General features: G+C 42.3%; 2 protein-coding genes and 1 non-coding gene across 5 annotated transcripts; 2 read left to right on the forward strand and 1 right to left on the reverse strand.

Annotated features, from left to right (window-relative positions):
* Nucleotides 1–2,935: 2,935 nt before the first annotated feature.
* On the reverse strand, nt 2,936–9,379 carry LOC129833845 (RNA-binding protein with serine-rich domain 1-like). The gene is made up of 7 exons (XM_055898677.1): nt 9,298–9,379; nt 8,567–8,713; nt 8,140–8,307; nt 7,718–7,823; nt 4,562–4,715; nt 3,828–3,969; nt 2,936–3,488 (listed from the first exon to the last, which is right to left on the reverse strand). Coding segments are annotated over exons 1-7 (819 nt in total). The 5' UTR covers nt 9,300–9,379; the 3' UTR covers nt 2,936–3,388.
* Nucleotides 9,380–9,390: 11 nt separating this feature from the next.
* Nucleotides 9,391–17,343, forward strand: LOC129833843 (uncharacterized). Of its 3 annotated transcripts, none has more exons than XM_055898674.1 (4): nt 9,391–9,587; nt 10,200–10,926; nt 12,024–12,152; nt 15,438–17,343. In XM_055898674.1, the coding sequence occupies exons 2-4, from the start codon at nt 10,270–10,272 to the stop codon at nt 16,467–16,469; spliced, it is 1,818 nt and encodes a 605-aa protein (XP_055754649.1). In that variant the 5' UTR covers nt 9,391–9,587; nt 10,200–10,269; the 3' UTR covers nt 16,470–17,343. The 3 variants fall into 3 exon arrangements, with proteins under 3 accessions (XP_055754649.1, XP_055754648.1, XP_055754647.1); XM_055898673.1 differs by having other exon boundaries at nt 9,392–9,587; nt 10,171–10,926; nt 12,003–12,152; XM_055898672.1 differs by having other exon boundaries at nt 9,392–9,587; nt 12,003–12,152.
* Nucleotides 12,592–12,667, forward strand: trnaa-ugc (transfer RNA alanine (anticodon UGC)). Its single transcript has one exon. It is a non-coding gene; the product is annotated as a tRNA-Ala (tRNA).
* Nucleotides 17,344–19,251: the final 1,908 nt, after the last annotated feature.

Raw genomic sequence — 19,251 nt, forward strand, 5'->3', positions numbered from 1 at the left:
ATCATCTAATATTGTAAGAGCTTTCATTGTCTGCTTATATGCCCCCTTTATTTATCATACGGTTCTGACTTGGTGTACAGGGAGAATACTGGAAGAACGGACCATGTTCTGAATTCTGTCGCTGTACATTTCAAAAGTGCTGAACAAAAAGTTATATTGACTACGTCCATCTTAGCTCACTCACTGTCTTAATCAAAATTACAGACTGCCTCTTATGCGCTCATCGTTCCCTTATGCCATAGTTTCTACATCTCAATTGTTATTGGCCTATTGCTTATATAGGTCTATCTCATTAGTATCTTCTTCATTATTTTAGACAATGTTGGAATTATTCAATTGTTTTGCTTACTTTGTGTATTATAATTAGCTCATGTGCTTTTCTTGACGAGGAGGAAATACTATATAAGGTTGTTTGGTCTGTAACCATGTTTGCCAGTGACAGTCTCCTCCCTTTCAAATATTTTTTTTCAACAGAAATGTCAGTAATAGACCCATGTAATTCCAGTTGATATTGCGAGGGTTGTTTTGTATGTGCAATGCGCTGTCTGTGCGTCGGGATATTGTATATGAAAGTGGATCCTCATGATTGTACTTTCCTTCCTTTTCAGACAAAATAGGCCTAATAAAATACCTCAAACGGTAGGCTAACCGAGTCTCTCCCTCTCACTGTGTGGTGACTTAAACAAGAGTCAAGTTAAAGCCTCAACTTGTTGCTGAATTTATCTGAACTAACATCTATCTGAATTTCTGTCAGTGTTCATTTCTAAAGTGCTGAACCAATAGGCCTGCCTCGTCACAGCTCGTTTGCTTGCACTTGCTTATACTTAAAGCTAAGTGTTAATGATATAAGAATAACATTCTGAATTTACTGAATATACATTTAATAATGTTTGTGTGTGGTTCAAAAGTCAAAACTCATTTTTATTGAAGCACAATGCGGTTTTTATCAACTTACACAAGTCCACAAGGAGTCAGTAGTAAACACATTTGTTTAAACAAGTCGGCCATATCAGCTATGGTTTTTAAAAGGCAGTACATGAGGCTGAATGAACTGTTTCACTGCCAGACAAGGCTCCGCTGATAGCCAGGTGTAGCAGTGCTAAGGATTCACTCCATGCTGCTGAAAGGAAAGCTCTGCTGTTGCGACAGCTTTATGTAGGCCCTAACAATTTGGTGGGGAACCGTTTGTCACCGTGTATTGGCATGCATCTAAAAAAAAATATGTACGTTGAGTTTGCCCCACTAAGATTTACATGCTAAAATTTCCACTGAGAACAGCAATAGTGATTGGCAACACCCTCATGTTGTCTCCTGTCTGTTGCAGAAATGAAACCTCAGAGCAACAAGCCTCACGTCCAATAGTTAAACACTAGCAGTAAAACAGTGGTAAAATAATAAAAACGCAGAGATGAGTGATAAAAGGCTGTGTTTGTTATGAATGTGTACTCTGGCCTAGAGGTCCATCTTTATCTGCCTCATATCAATGTATCAATATCCTGCAATGTACTGTACCATGTGCACCATACATTTAGATCTGTTCATGTCAGAGTAAATAGATGTTTGCAACTTAACCTGTTTTATGTTGTTGCAGAACATGAGAGGAGGGAGACCTCAAGGTCATCTACCACTACAGTGTGGCCCACTGTGTGGTCATTGGGGGGTGTTGTCATCACACAGAATACAAGAGAAGAGCATGAGCTCCATCACCATCATTTTAGGCTGGGCATCACAAACAGACAGAGAACTATTGATAATCATTAAAGTAGATACTGATCATGGTGAAGCAACAAAGTTAAGGGAACACCACTGTTCAAACACCTTCAATTACAACCCGTGATGACCTTTTAGGTCAATTTCCTTGATTCATTCTGAAGTCAGATAGTAAGTGACGATCAGCCATTGTACCCCCATCTATGTTCTAAACCTGCACTTCGATTTCCAGACCAGAGGGGTAAACTACGACGCCAGCTAAACGCTATCTGAAGTGGAGTTAGTCTGGCCTGGAGCAGGTTAGAGCTGAACGATTCGTTGCCATAGAAATGTACCTGGCTAAAAGGTGAGCCAAATTGAGTTCAGAATTGACCAAAGTCAGCTGCTAAGTCCTCTATCCCACTTCGTAGTATAGCCCTCAGGGTGAATAACTACAATACAAACTTTTGTCGTATAAGTCAAAGTGAACTACACTAATCAGACACATGGTTATATGTTGAATCAATGGCTTTCCCCCCAATTACAATAACTTATTTCAACAGAAACGGACGGTTCTGAACAATCAGTTGAAGAATGATGTGATTATATAGCCCAGAGGGCGATTTAGTATGACGTGCTGCATACGTTTTGAGATTCAAATGGTCACACCCATATCAATCAGGTCATATCCCACTGTATATCACACCCACTGAACACACCCACTGAACAAGAGCAAACATACCAGTAAGACTGTTGAAGAATGGTGCAAAGCGTTCTGTGCTCGACTGAACACAGGTGTGCTAAAATAAACCAGTTGTGTATGAAGATAATGCCCTCTCCTGGAGAAGTTTAAACCTTACTACACTAATCATGGGAGAATCTCAATGAGATATTCTCCCTTCCTCATGTCCTCTACTCGCCTCATTTTGAAAAAAGTCAAAGGCAATTGAGGATCGGAGGCAAGGAACTGTAGAAACAAGTGCGCTTGTATGAAATGACACTGCTCCTCCACTAGTGCCATCAGGGAAAGGACGTTTACCGAGGTGGAATCCAAAAATGTGTAAAGTGTTCAAAAGAAACACAGCTAGATGTGCTAGACATTTTATCAATACAAGGACAAGTAGCGTACGGGTTTAAATGTGTGCATGTGTTTCTTATATGGCGAAATATAGAAATGTGTCTCTAGCTAGTCAATAAACGTAGACTGGCATATAGACTTAAAAAAGCCACAGAAATTGACAAACAGTTTGAGGTTGAAGTTTCTTCCTTTTTATTTTCAAAGCAAATCAGTACACAGTGGTGAAAAGACTGGCTACACATCTTGAGCAAATCATTAGTACTAAAACAAAGCCTGAGCTCTGAATGGATAACAAAGGATATGACGATCAACAAGTAATCTGAACGACTTTGTGGGAACCTTAAAATGAAAATTGGAAAAACGTAATGAGACAAACAAAAAAACTAGACTGTTCACTTCAGACAAATTCTTTTGAGGTACAAGCTCAATTGTATTTCCTTGATTCCTTTCATCCTCTCTTCTCGCCACCTCAAAGCACAATGGAGGAGAAGGAACATTACGATTTTGTCCTCCAATGCATTTTCAAGAAGAGAAGAGGGGACAGGATGCAAGTAATCATGGAAAATACATTCACCCTGGGTTGTTGGGGTGAGCAGCGGGCGGGGGGGTAGCGTTGTTCCTCTACCGCGAGGAGTTGGAACTGGAGCGGGAACGATGACGTCTGCGCCCCGGGGACCTGGAGCGTCGGCGCACGGGGGACCGTCTCCTTGGTGACCGAGACCTGCAGGTAAACAAAGCATCACGTATGTGTCAGTAAAGTACCTTTATATTGCATCACTTGAAGAAACTATCAACAGGTCAACATATTACACCACAAGGAGCTAGAGGCGCTAGGAGTAGAGAATTAAACACTACAGGAATGTTCTCAGGACAGTAGGTCAGATTGGAGGATTCAAATTACTGTTGAAATTGGTGATTGAAGCAAGTATTTGTTACCAGTATTGTACTATAAATCCAGGACGTCCAGGTCACCATAACAAGGGCTAGAGCTATCAGAGCAGGGCTATCAAACCACCAGACCCACCAGGGCTCGGGCCATCAGACCAGGGCCAACACTAACCTTCTCCTCATGCGAGGTGGGGTGCGGCGCCACATGGGGGGAGGTGGGGGCATTCTGCGTGGGGGTGACTGTCTGCGAGGGGGAGGGCGTATCCTTGGAGCCAGCACAGCAGAGGTGGTGATCTCCTGACCATCAATCTGACCTTGGAACAGAGGAAAGACAGAAATACACACAAACCTCAACGTCATGCTAGAAACATCTCTGTTAAAATGTATCTAAACTCCAAAACATTGAGATTTCAGACGGACACAAAGCAGTACAAGGGGTTAGCCAATAGTCCAACAAAGGCTCTGCACTGTCTTCCAGAAATGATACATTAGGGACGTAGCGTTCGCATGAAAGAACACAATCATTGTATGTTTTTAGCTGCTCCACTGGGAGCTGGTATCACGGACGAAGCACAAACCACTAAGCGTTTATCCTTTGTGAGTCACACATCGACTGGGAGAAAATTAAAAAGCCTCTCACAGCTAATCTCCAGTCACGTGCTGTTCGGGCAACCAGTGTAACAGCCAGGTTTAATTGGCTACAATGGGAATGTATTACTTGTAGCTCAAAAAAGTATGTACCAGGTCTGTTATTGTTACAGTCTACAAGGTTGTGTTCAGTAGGCACAAAATGACCAGAAACCAAGAGGAACTATCTGAACTTGTCCAATAAGAATTGCTCATTTTCATTTGCAAAACATTCTACTACGCTGTGGCCTTATGAACATGCCCAAGATGCCCTCGTACCACCATCCATGTGTTTCAGGGCCTTCTGGGCCTCCTCTGGAGTCTCGAACTCCACATAGGCGTAGCCCCGGGACAGGTTTGGGTGGAGCCTCTCCACTGGCATGTCAATCATCTTGATCTTGCCATAGGTGGCAAAGATCTCCTGGATGTGGTCCTGTTCAACAGAAGATAAAAATGACTTCCAACATTTATCTCTGATGGCATGGTCTCGACATACAACTCATTCAAAGAGAATAAGTAAATTTTTACTTTACGGCGCAACATGTAGAAATCACTCCGCTATACATAGCTGCTAAAATACTAAAATGGTCAACTCATTTCAGTTTATGTGACAAAACAAGCAATGTAGGCTATAGTGTAGAGAATCATTGTACCATCTAAACCGCTCTGAAATATATTTCAATATCCCAAAATATCAATATATACAGTTTTAGAACACCTACTCATTCATGGCTTCTTATTTATTTTTACTATTTTCGACATTGTAGAATAATAGTGAAGACATCAAAACTATGAAATAACATATGGAATCATGTAGTAAGCAAAAAAAGTAAAAAAGTAAATAGAAATATATATTTGAGATTCTTCAAATAGCCACCCTTTGCCTTGATGACAGCTTTGCACACCCGTGGCATTCTCTCAACCAGCTTCATGAAGTAGTCACCCGGAATACACTTCAATTAACAGGTGTGCCGTGTTAAGTTAATTTGCAGAATTTCTTTCCTTCTTAATGTGTTTGAGCCAATCAGTTGTGTTGTGACAAGGTAGGGGGATATACAGAATACAGCCCTATTTGGTTAAAGACCAAGTCCATATTATGTCAAGAACAGCTCAAATAAGCAAACAGAAACAACTGTCCATCATTACTTTAAGACATAAAGGTCAGTCAATACGGAACATTTCAAGAACTTTGAAAGTTTCTCCAAGTGCAGCCGTAAAAAACATCAAGCTCTATGATGAAACTGGCTCTCATGAGAACCGCCACAGGAAAGGAAGACCCAGAGTTACCTCTGCTGCAGAGGATAAGTTCATTAGAGTTAACTGCACTTCAGGTTGCAGCCCAAATAACTGCTTCACAAAGTTCAAGTAACAGACACATCTCAACATCAACTGTTCAGAGGAGGCCGTGTGAATCAGGCCTTCATGGTCGAATTGCTGCAAAGAAACCACTACTAAAGGTCACCAATAAGAAGAAGATACTGGCTTGGGCCAAGAAACACGAGCAATGGACATTAAACTGATGGAAATTTGTCTTTTGGTCTGGAGTCCAAATTTGAGAATTTTGGTTCCAACCGCCGTGTCTTTGTGAGATACGGTGTGGGTGAACGGATGATCTCTGCATGTGTATTTCCCACCGTGAAGCATGGAGGAGGTAGTGTGATGGTGTGGGGGTGCTTTGCTGGTGACACTGTCAGTGATGTATTTATAATTCAAGGCACACTTAACCAGCATGGCTACCACAGCATTCTGCAGCGATATGCCATGCCATCCCATCTGGTTTGGACTTCGTCATTCGTATTTCAACAGGATAATGACCCAACACACCTCCAGGCTGTGTAAGGGCTATTTTACCAAGAAGGAGAGTGATGAAGTGCTGCATCAGATGACCTAGCCTCCACAATCACACGACCTCAATTTTTTTTTATGGTTTGGGATGAGTCCGACCGCAGAGTGAAGCAAAAGCAGCCAACAAGTGCTCAGCATATGTGGGAACTCTTTCAAGACTGTTGGAAAAGCATTCCAGGTGAAGCTGGTTGAGAGAATGCCAAGAGTATACAAAGCTGTCATCAAGGTAAAGGGTGAGTATTTGAAGAATCTTAAATATAAAAAATATTTTGATTTGTTTAACACTGTTTTGGTTACTACATGATTCCATATGTGTTATTTCATAGTTTTGATGTCTTCACTATTATTCTACAATGTAGAAAACAGTAAAAATAAAGAAAAACACATGCAATAGTAGGTGTTCTAAACTTTTTGACCGGTAATGTGTGTGTGCATATATCTTTATTTATCCACTGTACAACAATAATATGTATTTTTACAGCCACAGTACCTAACCCCCTAATGTTCCTGGCTTATTTTGTAAAAGAACATGCTGTAAGCCTAACATACGATTGGTGCTTCAGAATTCGCTCGAGGCCAGTTACTCTTAACTTCAGAACTGCCTTCTCCCGGATATCTTCAAAGAGTTCATAATTCAATACAAAAATATTGACAATTCCAAGCACCCTGCAAAATTGTGAGATCATGAGAGGATACACAACTGCTACTGACCGCTAACACTGTGCTGCTCCCTGCCTGTTATGTCAATAGTGTGTCAGAGGGTTTGGTACAGTGGCACTAAAAACACACATTTCCATTGAACAATGGATAAATGAAGATCTATTTGATATTTTATTTTGAAAACTCCTTGTGAATGATAAAGGTGTTATGAATGTTTTCATGAATGATTGACTGCAACACTCAGAAAGGTGTTATGAAGGTTGTTATTAATGTTTGACTGCAACACTCAGAAAGGTGTTATGAAGGTTGTTATTAATGTTTGACTGCAACACTCAGAAAGGTGTTATGAAGGTTGTTATTAATGTTTGACTGCAACACTCAGAAAGGTGTTATGAAGGTTGTTATTAATGTTTGACTGCAACACTCAGAAAGGTGTTATGAAGGTTGTTATTAATGTTTGACTGCAACACTCAGAAAGGTGTTATGAAGGTTGTTATTAATGTTTGACTGCAACACTCAGAAAGGTGTTATGAAGGTTGTTATTAATGATTGACTGCAACACTCAGAAAGGTGTTATGAAGGTTGTTATTAATGATTGACTGCAACACTCAGAAAGGTGTTATGAAGGTTGTTATTAATGATTGACTGCAACACTCAGAAAGGTGTTATGAAGGTTGTTATTAATGATTGACTGCAACACTCAGAAAGGTGTTATGAAGGTTGTTATTAATGTTTGACTGCAACACTCAGAAAGGTGTTATGAATTCCTTGTGTATTATACCACCTTCAAGTAAAGTGTGACTTCAAAAATATCTATACATTTTACATACAGAATTCCCGTTGTTGAATTTGGGTTTATTTACACTTGCACACCAACTGTAGTAAGCCCAGAAACACAGCTAGGATGAGCCGTGTCGTGTAGTCCCTCACCTTGGTCACATTTCTGGTCAGTCTTCCTAAGTGAACTTTGGTGGGCTTGGGGCTCGGGCTCCTTCTCCTTCGCTCCTTGTCATCTCCCTTCTTCTGTGTTTTGGACCTATAGCACAATGGACAGTCATTACAAAACCATGAGAGTTTACTAAGTGAAAAGACACTGTTTAAAGCGGGACAAACTTGTAGTTTTTCCCACAACTGAACCATTTTGATCATGATAAAACGGCATTCTCAACCAGACCTAGGGTTCAAATAGTATTTTACATATTTCAACTATGTTCAGTGTGTGCCACTGGTTCCATTGTCCTAGACTAAGATAAAATATTTGGACGATTTCAAATACTATGTGAACCCAGGGATTGTCCTGATGAGCAGACACTGTTTAGCACCACAATCACAACGTATCAGCTAGTACTCACGCGGAGCGGGAGCGGCGACGATTGTCGTGGCGGCGGCGGCCGGGATCGGGCGACCCAGAGGAACTAGATGAGCTGGAGGAGCTGGACCGGGAAGACCCAGAGCGGCTGGTGCCAGAGGAACTAGAGCCGCTGGAGGAACCAGAGCTGGAGCCAGAGCTGCTGCTGGAGCTGGGTAGTAAGATATACGTACACAAACAGGCCAGCAACAAGGGTTGTGTTCATTAGGCACACAATCGAAGGAAACTGAGCAAAACAGGGAGGTACCATCTGAAATTCGTGTCCAATTAACCTCTTGGCCCACTTTGGAACATAGGGCATTCCAGCTTGGCTTAGCAGTGTGAAAAGCCCTAGCTAGTGTGTCCTAAAGCACTGTTTGAGATAGTTAAAGACTGTACATAGTCTGAAAGAGCAAGGGGAGGCATCTCACCTGCTGCTGCTCCCAGTGGATGCACTGCGTCGTTTGTGGCCCTTCTCCCTGCCTCTCTCCTTGTCCCCCCCTTCCTTAGTGGCAGTCTTCTCTTTTCCCCTGTCCTTTGACTTTTCCTCCTCCTTACGCTTTGTGGGTGACGGTGCCCTAAGTAAGTGAAAAAAAGATGTCAATTAAGTTAGTTAGATGCAATTAAAAAGATAATGAATACATGACAAATGCTGCTAATTTGCTAATAAGTTGCATTATAAAATAAGCCAGGGGCAGTTGCAGTATAACAGTCTTATTCACTCATCACCAATAAACTATCTAGCTTGCTCTCCAATGTTGGTTAAATACAATTGTGATTTAGTTAACGTTAGCGTTAGCTAAATAATCAGAATGTAGGGCTAATTTAGAGAACTAGCTAGTATGGACATAAACTAGCTCGTGCAGTGTGCGAGAAAGTGTAGACACAGTACTAGTAAGATCGCTCCGAACAGCATTAGTATTAAGTTCTTCGTCTTCAAACGCTATCTAACTGTTTATATGTTGCGTTTATGCGACCGCCATTGCCTTCCTCCATTCATAGAACAAGCAAGGCCAGAAACGATAGCTAATTAGCAACGTTGTGCCCTGCTCTGTTGATGTAGCTCAAGCGTTAAAATGTATCTAATGGAATGCCAAAATGGTCAACATTGAGAAGATCGTAATATGGAATAGAAATAGTTATATAAACCCAGAATACGTACATTTCGTTCGAGTCGGATGCAGTCTCAACCACTCGTTCCTCTGTGCTAAATCTGACGCGTAATGATGACGTAGTCGCCTAAATGACGTTTTCCACTTTTTCTCTTTTGTCAACATTCATATGAAAATCTTTAGCTAGCTATCAACCCTCGACCACTGGTTCTACCAGTAAGGTTAGCTAATAGTTACTTGATAAAAATGTATGTTTTCCCCTAACGATTTAGCTAGCACACTAAAGGAAACGATATGGGTTATTTTCAAATTAGCTGAAAACGTGCAGTATCGTATTGAGGTGAGTTGGCACCACGATCAAAAATTCTTAGCTAGAACTAGCTCACGTTAGTTAGCTATGTAGATAAAATAATTTCCTTTTTTCAACGTTAGGTTAGGACCGTTAGGCTATGTGTTCACATTGTGGGACAGGTTTGATGCTATCTAGCTCAAATATTTACTAGCTAGACAGTGGACAGTACACAGTGTCCCAACGTTGATGCTAGACTGCTGGTACCGGTGGAGTAATGAAGGTAGACTACGCTACGGTTTCCAAGCTTAGTTCAGGTGGAAGTCTGTGGCAGAGGCTAGGATACACTGCCAGCCGTGTTCTATTGGCTTATGTATTATGTTTATTTAGCTTATTAAATCTAGCTAATAATTTATGTATTTTGCCAAAAATAATCAGTCAATTTTGCCTGGAGTCCTGTCCTTCACAAGTTAAATTGCTTTTAATGTCAGTCTAGCTATCAATGTGAGGTTTCAGGTGAAGAAGATTATGTGATAGAATTGGTGCCATCTGTGTGATTTCTGATCAGTTTAACTACACTAGCCTAATGTATTTATGTTTGAAAGTCTAATTCCAAGTGCCCTATTTACTACAGTTAGTAGTGAATTCTCTGTCTCTCAACAGATAGAAGTAGCCTAAGTCCCGATTGGAGAAGGGCTCTTCCAGTGGAGCAGCCTGGAGTGAGTGACCAACCATGGGCCGTCTGGACGATGCTGCCAAGCGCAAGGTGGTGGAGCTGCGGCAGGCGGGCTTGAGCTTCCGCAAGATCAAGGCGGTGCTGGAGCTGGAGAACATCCGGGTGTCTGCCCAGGCCATCTACCTGTACCTCAAGGAGTTCCAGAGGAAGAAGGTCCAGAGGGGTGGTGAAAGTGCTGCAGCCCCAGACCCACAGACCACACCTGCGGTTGGGCCAGGGAGGGGAGATGGTGGAAGCCGGGAGGGCTGGAATGACCAGCAAATACGGAATCTACTGCGGGAGGCGTCACGCCACGCAGGCTATGTTGCGGCATCAGAGTTCGCCAAGCAGTGTCCTGGCTCCACTCCTCCTGAAGTCAGGGGTCAGGGGCCGTCTGGGACAGGAGGTGAAGGCGCCAGCAGAGGACAGAGCAACAGGACAGAGAAACAGGAGGAAGGGAACAAGAAGGAGGATGAGGATAAGGACATCCAGATTGTCAGTGTCACATCATTGGCTCAGAACTCTCAACAGAGGGGTCTTCCACCCGCAGGAGCAGCGGCTGTGACTGTGACAGGGGCCTACATGCGTAAGAGAGCCACGCCCTCTCCAGCTACTAACCCCATACTGGCAGCACGCAAAAGGCTTCTGGATAAGGCTTTGTCTCATAGAGCAAAGGTAGGCACGTCTCATAGTCGTGTGATTCACTAAAACCAAAAAGGGTGCAGAGACATCAAGTTTGAGTAGATATATACAGAAAGGGTTGGTAACTGGCAGCCGGTGGGCCAAATTGAGGCTGCAAGCAATTGTATTTGGCCTACTGTTTTTTATATTAAAAAAATAAAGATTTCAGAAAAATATATAAAGAAAATTTGATCCCAAATATTCAGACCAATAAATAGAGATGTGATAGTGTCTCAATGTAATGGAGGTATGTCATTATTCTGGTATTGTCAAATACAATATCGGTTTGGGATTACTTCAGGTCATTTTGCAGTGTACAAATGGATATAATTAGGCCTATGATCCTGTACTGAGTACAGCACATTGAGTTCATCAACGAGCCTCGGCATTTATGCGCTCTGCACAATTAGCCTGGGGATAGCCTCGGAAGCCCTAATATTCCAAAGCATGATCAATTGAGTTAGCCAGCTAAATTTGATAAACCAGAACTAACTTTCTGGTTCATTAAGAAATCTAAATTTAGATGTTTCTGGTTGTCAATTAGACGATGTCCATTTCAATCTTATCTTTCTAAATGTAACGTTATTTCAAAATATTTAGGCAAGTTGTTGGCTAAGTCATTAATCCTGCTTTGTAGTATACCACTCAGGCTTCTCACGTTCTGTTTGAAAGCCTGGGGAAGACCATTCATAAAAGGCCTGTAGTATGCTGGAGTCTACATGTTGGGTAAATCTTTCATTACACTAATTTACATAATCCAGAACCTGTTTTGCTTACATTACACTCCTTGTACTCTTTTTCTTATTTTGCATGTCAAGGATTAGAATTGTAGCAGAAACAGATGGGTACCCAAGCTCTAAATGTACATTTTTTTTAAAAAATGTTTCAGTAAAATAATTTGCATTTCTTGTTGTACATGTTCAGGTAGTACCCCCACACAGTACACTCAATTTCAAAATGTTTCCACTTCCTGAACAACCCTGGTTTGAAACAAATGATCATATGAGAGGTGTTATTACTGTGGTGATCATGTCATTTCTAGGCTTTGATTGGATCTTTATTTCCCCCAGATAAGAGACTCTTCTTATCAGTCCTACCAGCAGGTAGCAGCTCTGCTGAGAAGAGAACAGTCTAATGCTCCTGGTTCTGATGTCCAGAGACCTGTGGCAGCAGATCAACCACAGTCCTATGACCCAGTCGCTCAGAGGCTTACTCAAGTGGTGAGTACAAGGCGAAGGAAACTCAGTCATATACACAATTATTTTAAATGGTGTCGATTCATCAATGTCACAAACCGGCTCAAAGTTCGTAACAAAAAGGGAGACAACATGGAGATATTTATTAACTGACGTAAACTAAATACAATTAACAATTGTGTGTAAGTGATTGAGTGATTGCACGCATAAATGTGATAATGAGGGTTGTTGAAAGGTGCCAAATAAAACTGCCATAACCAAACTCTAACAGTGTGTCTGCATGGAGGGAGTCTCAATGAATGGGGAAGGGGTATATTTATCCCGGGACACACCCGAGCCCAGGTGTGTCCCATTTCGCTGACAACCCTCCCGGCTCCCACGGACATCCTATTAAGGAAAACAAGAGCAAAGAGAAAGAATTTGGCAGACAGAGTGGGAGGGTGGTCTTCACCCCCACACGGGGGGCCCCGTGTGGCTCAGTTGGTAGAGCATGGCGCTTGCAACGCCAGGGTTGTGGGTTCGATTCCCACGGGGGGCCAGTACAAAAAAAAAAAAAAAAAAAAAAAAGTATGAATGTATGTACTTGTAAGTCGCTCTGGATAAGAGCGTCTGCTAAATGACTTAAATGTAAATGTAAATAAAACCGGGGGCCAACAAGGACGGTCAGAATCAGGCCAACTCCTAGCATCAGCAACACGTTCAAACAATGAAATGAACTGTAAGTTTCCAACAATATCAAATGTGTCCGGGGCACAACCAAAAGAGGAACAACCCCTCTGTAAATCTGGGTCAACTTCCCAGAGCAAACTCTCCTGAGAGCTTTCCTTCCCTAACCAACTCAAGCCGCTTTGGTTGCAGCTTTATTATTGCACGCTCCAAATCCTGTTTAAATTGCAATTTTTTCATACTTTACCCAATCATCCTTTAGCTGTAACAGAAGCAGTTTTCTGCTGTTCAAAAAGAATACTAGGGCTAACAGACGGTGCAGCCGTAACGTTACGGGGAGACGGCGAGTACTCAGCAGAAGCTGCCCCAGTGGTAACTGCAAGAACATCACTCCAGAGGCCTTCAATATCAACCTAACAATATGACATTTCACTAATTTCAATTTTGTAGTGTTAAGCAATCTTCAACAGCTGTTCTTTAGTACATAATTCTAACAGTTCCTCTGATGGAAAGTGAATGACCGTGTCTACGTAAGATGCCATAGTCACAAATACAAAAAAAAAAAAAATCTCTTCCCCTCTGCTGAGAACACCAGACCACAAGAGAAATGAACCACACTGGGCACCACAGAAGAGATGATATATGGAGCTTCCCCAAAACATACAATAACTCAACCCTAGTCTTCATGCGGATTTGAGGTGGGTAATTACACACTGTAGCCCGCTGGCAAGGGGAAAAAATACAAAAAAGAGACACCCAGCACGCTGGCAGATTCCCCCAAGCCACAGATGTGCCCCCGAGACACCTGCTCAGTCCACGGACACCAAACAAAATAACCATGCCCAACATATTCCAAAGTGAAACGTCACTAAGCTTAACAGGGGGAAAAGAAAAGCTCTAACTCCTGGTAGCAAGTTTCACTACCCTACCCAAATCTTCCACTGAGGTACACAGCCAATTGTGCTCACCTCAGACCGCTGTCCCAACAGCAAGTAGGGCAAGAGTCTCCGGCCTGGAAACTAACCAATGTCCTCTCTCCAACGCAGCGCACAGCAAACTATCCACTGCAGTAGCAAGTTTACCAAATAAAAAAGGCAACCAACACTGGGCACCAAACATTACACCTCAAAAGCTGTTACAAAAGAGGCAAACAAAGCCCCTACGGAGTTCTCAAACATTAACGCCACATTTTCTCCCAAACACAACACACATACTAGTAAGCCCAACAACACGAGTGTTAGTCCATAATGCAGCAAAGTGCTATACGCCAAAATGTCTAGGAACCAACCTTCAGATCCCAGACGAGCCCCCACTTGTCACGAACCAGCTCGAAGTTAACAGAAGGGAGACAACATGGAGATAAGGAATAACAAAATATATTTATTAACTGACGTAAACTAAAAACAATTAACAATTGTGAGTGATTGCATAAATGTGATAATGAGGGTTGTTGAAAGGTGCCAAATAAAACTGCCATAACCAAACTCTAACAGTGTGTCTGCATGGAGGGAGTCTCCTCAATGAATGGGGAAGAGGTGTATTTATCCTGGGACACACCCGAGCCCAGGTGTGTCCCATTTAGCTGAAGACCCTCCCGGCTCCGCCCACTGACATCCTATTAAGGAAAACAAGAGCAAAGAGAAAGAATTTGGCAGACAGAGTGGGAGGGTTGTCACAATCAACTATTTATCTTTAAGTTGTCTATTGAAATGAACAGCATTACAAAAGTTTAACAGTGGTACATCTTTTCAATCAAACAAAAGGTTGAGCAAACACTCGTTTCGATCGGTTTACCTCAGGCAATGCAGTTCCTCCCAACACGTGGCATGCGCTGAGTGTTTGGTCATCCTTTTGTTGGATTTCTGTTCATTTCTTGGAAAGAGTATGACAGTTAAAGTGTTTTGTTACAGTATATGAGTAGGGGATGTCAGGGACAGTAGTAACACATTTTGAAGTTGTTTTAAACATCTTTATTGAACACTGTTTGATTTAAAGATTTCAGAATTTCACATGAACAACTTACATTTTGTCTGCTAACTAAAGGTAGGCTACAGTTACACGTATACTTTTCACAATTCGGGCTTAGACCCAAGGTATGAAAGTTACCCCAATAGCAGGGACAATTGTAACACTGTCTTTAATGGTAAAACATTAGGGGTAATTCAACAATGGTATGATTTAAAACAGATGGATGAAAATACAAAACATTTACAAAAAAACAAGTTATCTTTTAGGCTTGTCATATTGACCAGAAACTGAATAGCTGAAAAACTATATTTAGTATTAGCGTTCAAAAATAAAAAATGTGTCTTTTACATTTTTTTCAAAGGTTTTATCATAGTTGTATTGCCAACGTTGATGTAAAGAAGTGAAATTTGATATAAATATGTTCATGTGTCTAAATGCTATATCATTTTAGGTAAAGGGGTAAGTTGTAACAATGAGTTACAACAACTAACCCCAATCTTGGGAGTCTTGTGAAAAAATACAACAATTATTGTCATCAACTATACCAATCAAAAGGCCTTATCTTACTGATAAGATATGTGTCGATACATAGAGAATGTTCCAAAGGTCAATAATAGAAATAGAGAGGCAGCCTGTTACAACTGACCCATGTTACAATGGACTTGTACTCTGCAGAGGAATTTGGATGGCCAGCAAGGAGCCAGTGTTCCCAGACAGATGTTCCAGCAGAGAGTCGGTGGCCAAGCTGTCCGCTCCCCACACCCTGCTCCTCCCCGTGTGGGCATCCGGCTCCCCAACCCTCCACCACCGCCACCCACCTCCCAGGGTAGTAGCCCTGTCATCCGCCTCCAAAGCCCTGGGAGCCAGGGCATGAACCAGGGCCTTCTCAGGAGAGACAGGAACCCCAGCCCTCAGCAGGCAGCTCACCAGGAGGCTGGAGGGAGATGCGGGGGAGGGAGTGGTGGGGGTCTCCAGGAGCAGGTCCAGACCCTGGGCTCTGAGATCCACAGCCTGAGCCTGGCGGTGCGCATGCTGGTGGAGCAGCAGTACCGACTGGAGAGGGAGCAGGTCCAGCAGACCCAGGTCCAGAGGCAGATTCTCAGCACCCTGCAGACCCTGGCCTCCAGACTGGAGGCACCCTGTACCAGCCTCCACCAGCAGCGACAGCATCCCAAAACTCCCCCACCCCCGGTCTTACCTGCCTCAGGCTCTGCCTCCTACAGCCAGGACACGTTCCCCTTCAGCCAAGGAGGGTATGCTCAGTGTAGCCAGGCCCAGCCCAGCTACAACGGGATGGACAGCTCCAGTCTAGAGACCATAGAGACCTTCAAACTGTCCGGACAGAGCCCCCATGGCATCAACGGCTTCCAGACAGGCAGCATCAGTAGTACCACCGATAGCCTCACGCTCACACACACCCCGACATACACGCTGGCGCACACACAGCCTTACTCGTCAGCCTACACACAGCAGCCACACACTCAAACACACATGCCCTCATGCACACAGTCTTACGCCACCACATACACGCAGTCACACACACAGTCCTATAGAGGAACAGACAGTACAGACTATCCCAGCACCTGCACAGAGGGAGCTCTCCAGGACTGTATGGCCCCCACCCAGGCCTCTGTTGACCTGGACTCAGACATCACAGTCTCCCCACAGGAAACCCAGCTCAACATCATTAAAGTAGAGGCACTCTAACATGTTGACCAGACCGTGCGTGTGCGTGCGCCATCGTGTGCATGTTGATTTTGTCCACCCACACCAGACGCAATCAGGACACGCAGGTTGAAATATCAAAACGAACTCTGAACCAACTATATTCATTTGGGGACAGGTCGAAAAGCATTAAACATTTATGTCAGTTTAGTTAGCTAGCTTGCTATTGCTAGCTAATTTGTCCTGGGATATAAACGCAATCGGTGTGGTCAGCATGTAAGGCTTTAGTTCACTCATATCCAGACTTATAGGGACAGTTTTCTGGACACAGATTAAGCCTAGTCCGAGACTTAAAAGCATGTTCAATGTATAATGGAAATTCTGGAAAAGGAGCTTTAGTCCAGAACTATGCTTAAATTGGTGTCTGGGAAACCAACCCCATAGGGTTCTGTTCCATAGTTTAAATCCAAAGTTGCTTCTGCTCTGTTCACATTTGTACATTTAATTATCCACTACCTCTCCTTTAGCCAAATGTTTCAGTACATGTTATGTCTTGGGTTTTTAAGGGATTTCTTATGTTTTTGAAGCATGTGTCATTATTTTAGAACCATGATATCCCCATAGAAATGAATACCACTTCATTGTCCATTCTGAAAGGAACATTTGTCCTCGAGACTATCTACCATTTTTACATGAAACACTTATCAAATCACAAAGAGCAATATAGAAGCATGTCCTATCATTTTAATAATGGATTTTGATTCTGTTGCCATCAGTCTTTACAGAGCATTAAAGTCTTCACCAATGCAAGGTCTCTGCTGCCTTCTGCTAGATCAGCCTTAAAGTGCAGAATGTCCTGTCTGTGTACAGAACTAAATGTACTTGAATAAAGTGCTACATAATATCCAACAAATTAGGAAGTTATTTTGGTTGTAATATTTATGGCAGTGTTACAGTGGAACTGATAGCCTTTTAGCTACTTTGCAGATATGAAACAAACGGTCATATCAGTCAAAAATATAACATTCCCAGTTCATGCTTCAAAACCAACTTTACAAGACTTTTTAAAAATAGGTTATATTTTACTATAAAATCCATGGCCTAAGGCATTGTTTGCAGAATATGAATGAGGTTCAATGCATAATTAATATAATTCACCAGTACATTTCTTGGTAGTCCAAAACATATTGCTATCAGGTTGTAAATGACAGCTGGTCTGGTACATTGTTCGCTGCCTCCATTCAGGATGCACCGTTTCAGTTTCAATGACTCAATATTTTTTTAGCAAAAACTGACGACTGTAACTAAGGCTGGGAATGTCAATACAATCAAACTAGCAAGGGCAATGATCACAAGTCAGTCATCACGTGGCTAATAGGCTATCGTACATGTGTCAAACAAGGGCCGCGGGCCGAATGGGACACATAAGCGAGTCTAAATGAGTCAAGAGCTGTCATTTACTTTATGAAATTACAGCCCGATGAGCTCGCATTGGTGTGTCCGGTTTACAGTGCGCATCGGGGGGGTGTACAGACATGCCACAGTCCTAGCTAGACTTCTAAAATGTTGCAGTCTGACTTCGGTTTTTAAAGCTTGACAATGATTAACAAAAAAACTAAACAATCAACAAAACACAACACGAAAGATTAACATGTAGGCAGGCCTATTACAGCAACATTTGAGCAGTAACCTCGGTTGGCTACTCAACTACAATATCCTGTTGGGGATGGGGGCGCTGTTTAGACTATTTATGCTAATGTGGCTAATTTTTTAAACGGCTTCCCACAAAATCCTTGATCGTACAATATGCATATTATTATTATTATTGGATAGAAAACAGTCTATAGTTTCTATAGGAGTTGAAATTTTGTCTCTAAGTGGAACAGAGCCCATTCTACAGCAATTTCCCTGACATGGAGTCAGATTTGAGAAACGTTGGCCACTTTTCTGAAGTCATTTAAAAGGGCTCTGTCGTTGCTATGACTATACGGACACTTCTTACGTCTTCCCCTGGATGCCTTTACGTGATGACGATTCCAACGGGCTCGATTGCTCGTTCACAGGCCCTACAAATGAAAAAAACCTTTAGCTAGCAAGTCTTTTCTTGCTGCGTAACGCGCGTGGAAGACACCGACCCTCTCCTGTTCCAAGCGTTAGTTTAGCCTGTTATATTTCTCCGGTCATCTTTTCACTCGTTATAGGAGTTACAAACATCACAAAGTAGTTAATTTAAAGCGTTTTATAGCAATTTATATCCGTTTAGTGCGATTTTGGGACATTTATTTTTGCAACGATGTGAAAAGTTGGGTGCGCTTTTCAGTTCATCCCGAACGTAGTTGACATTTCCACATGGCAAGAGGACAGCTTTCCACCAAAAGACGATTTCTCCCAAGAAAGGATCCTTTGCCCAAGATACTGATGGAAGAACAGCTCAAGGTAGGACATTTTTATTATGATAAATCGTGTTTCTGTCGAAACATTTTAGTGGCTTAGGACGCCATGTTTTTTGACGTAGCTTCGCTTGGCGCAAACTGTATTGAAAAGTAAGGATAAATTAAAAAATGTAATAACGCAATTGTATTAAGAATTAAATTGTCTATCAATCCCTGTCCACCCTATATTTTTTAGTCACGTTTATGAGTATTTATGTATAAGAGTAGATCACTGTCTAAGTGGCGCAAGGACGTTTTCTTTACCAGCTTGTCTACATTTCACATTGTCTAACCATGATTTTGGTGGCTAAATATAAACATTTTCGATCAAACTGTATATGCATGTTGTAATGTGATGTTACAGGAGTGTCATCGGAAGAATTCTGAGAAGG

Source organism: Salvelinus fontinalis, chromosome 34 (assembly GCF_029448725.1).
Source record: "Salvelinus fontinalis isolate EN_2023a chromosome 34, ASM2944872v1, whole genome shotgun sequence".
Lineage (NCBI taxonomy): Eukaryota > Metazoa > Chordata > Actinopteri > Salmoniformes > Salmonidae > Salvelinus > Salvelinus fontinalis.

What these genes read in the sequence shown, in the direction of transcription:
- LOC129833845 (XM_055898677.1), bottom strand. An exon ending in CGTCGCCGCTCCCGCTCCGC is followed by an intron (nt 7,824 to 8,139) that starts GTGAGTACTAGC and finishes ATTGTGCTATAG; the next exon opens with GTCCAAAACACAGAAGAAGG. An exon ending in CCTGAAACACATGGATGGTG is followed by an intron (nt 3,970 to 4,561) that starts GTACGAGGGCAT and finishes CTCTGTTCCAAG; the next exon opens with GTCAGATTGATGGTCAGGAG.
- LOC129833843 (XM_055898673.1), top strand. Translation starts at nt 10,270, where the DNA reads ATGGGCCGTCTGGACGATGCTGCCAAGCGCAAGGTGGTGGAGCTGCGG. An exon ending in CTTTGTCTCATAGAGCAAAG is followed by an intron (nt 10,927 to 12,002) that starts GTAGGCACGTCT and finishes TATTTCCCCCAG; the next exon opens with ATAAGAGACTCTTCTTATCA. An exon ending in CTCAGAGGCTTACTCAAGTG is followed by an intron (nt 12,153 to 15,437) that starts GTGAGTACAAGG and finishes TGTACTCTGCAG; the next exon opens with AGGAATTTGGATGGCCAGCA.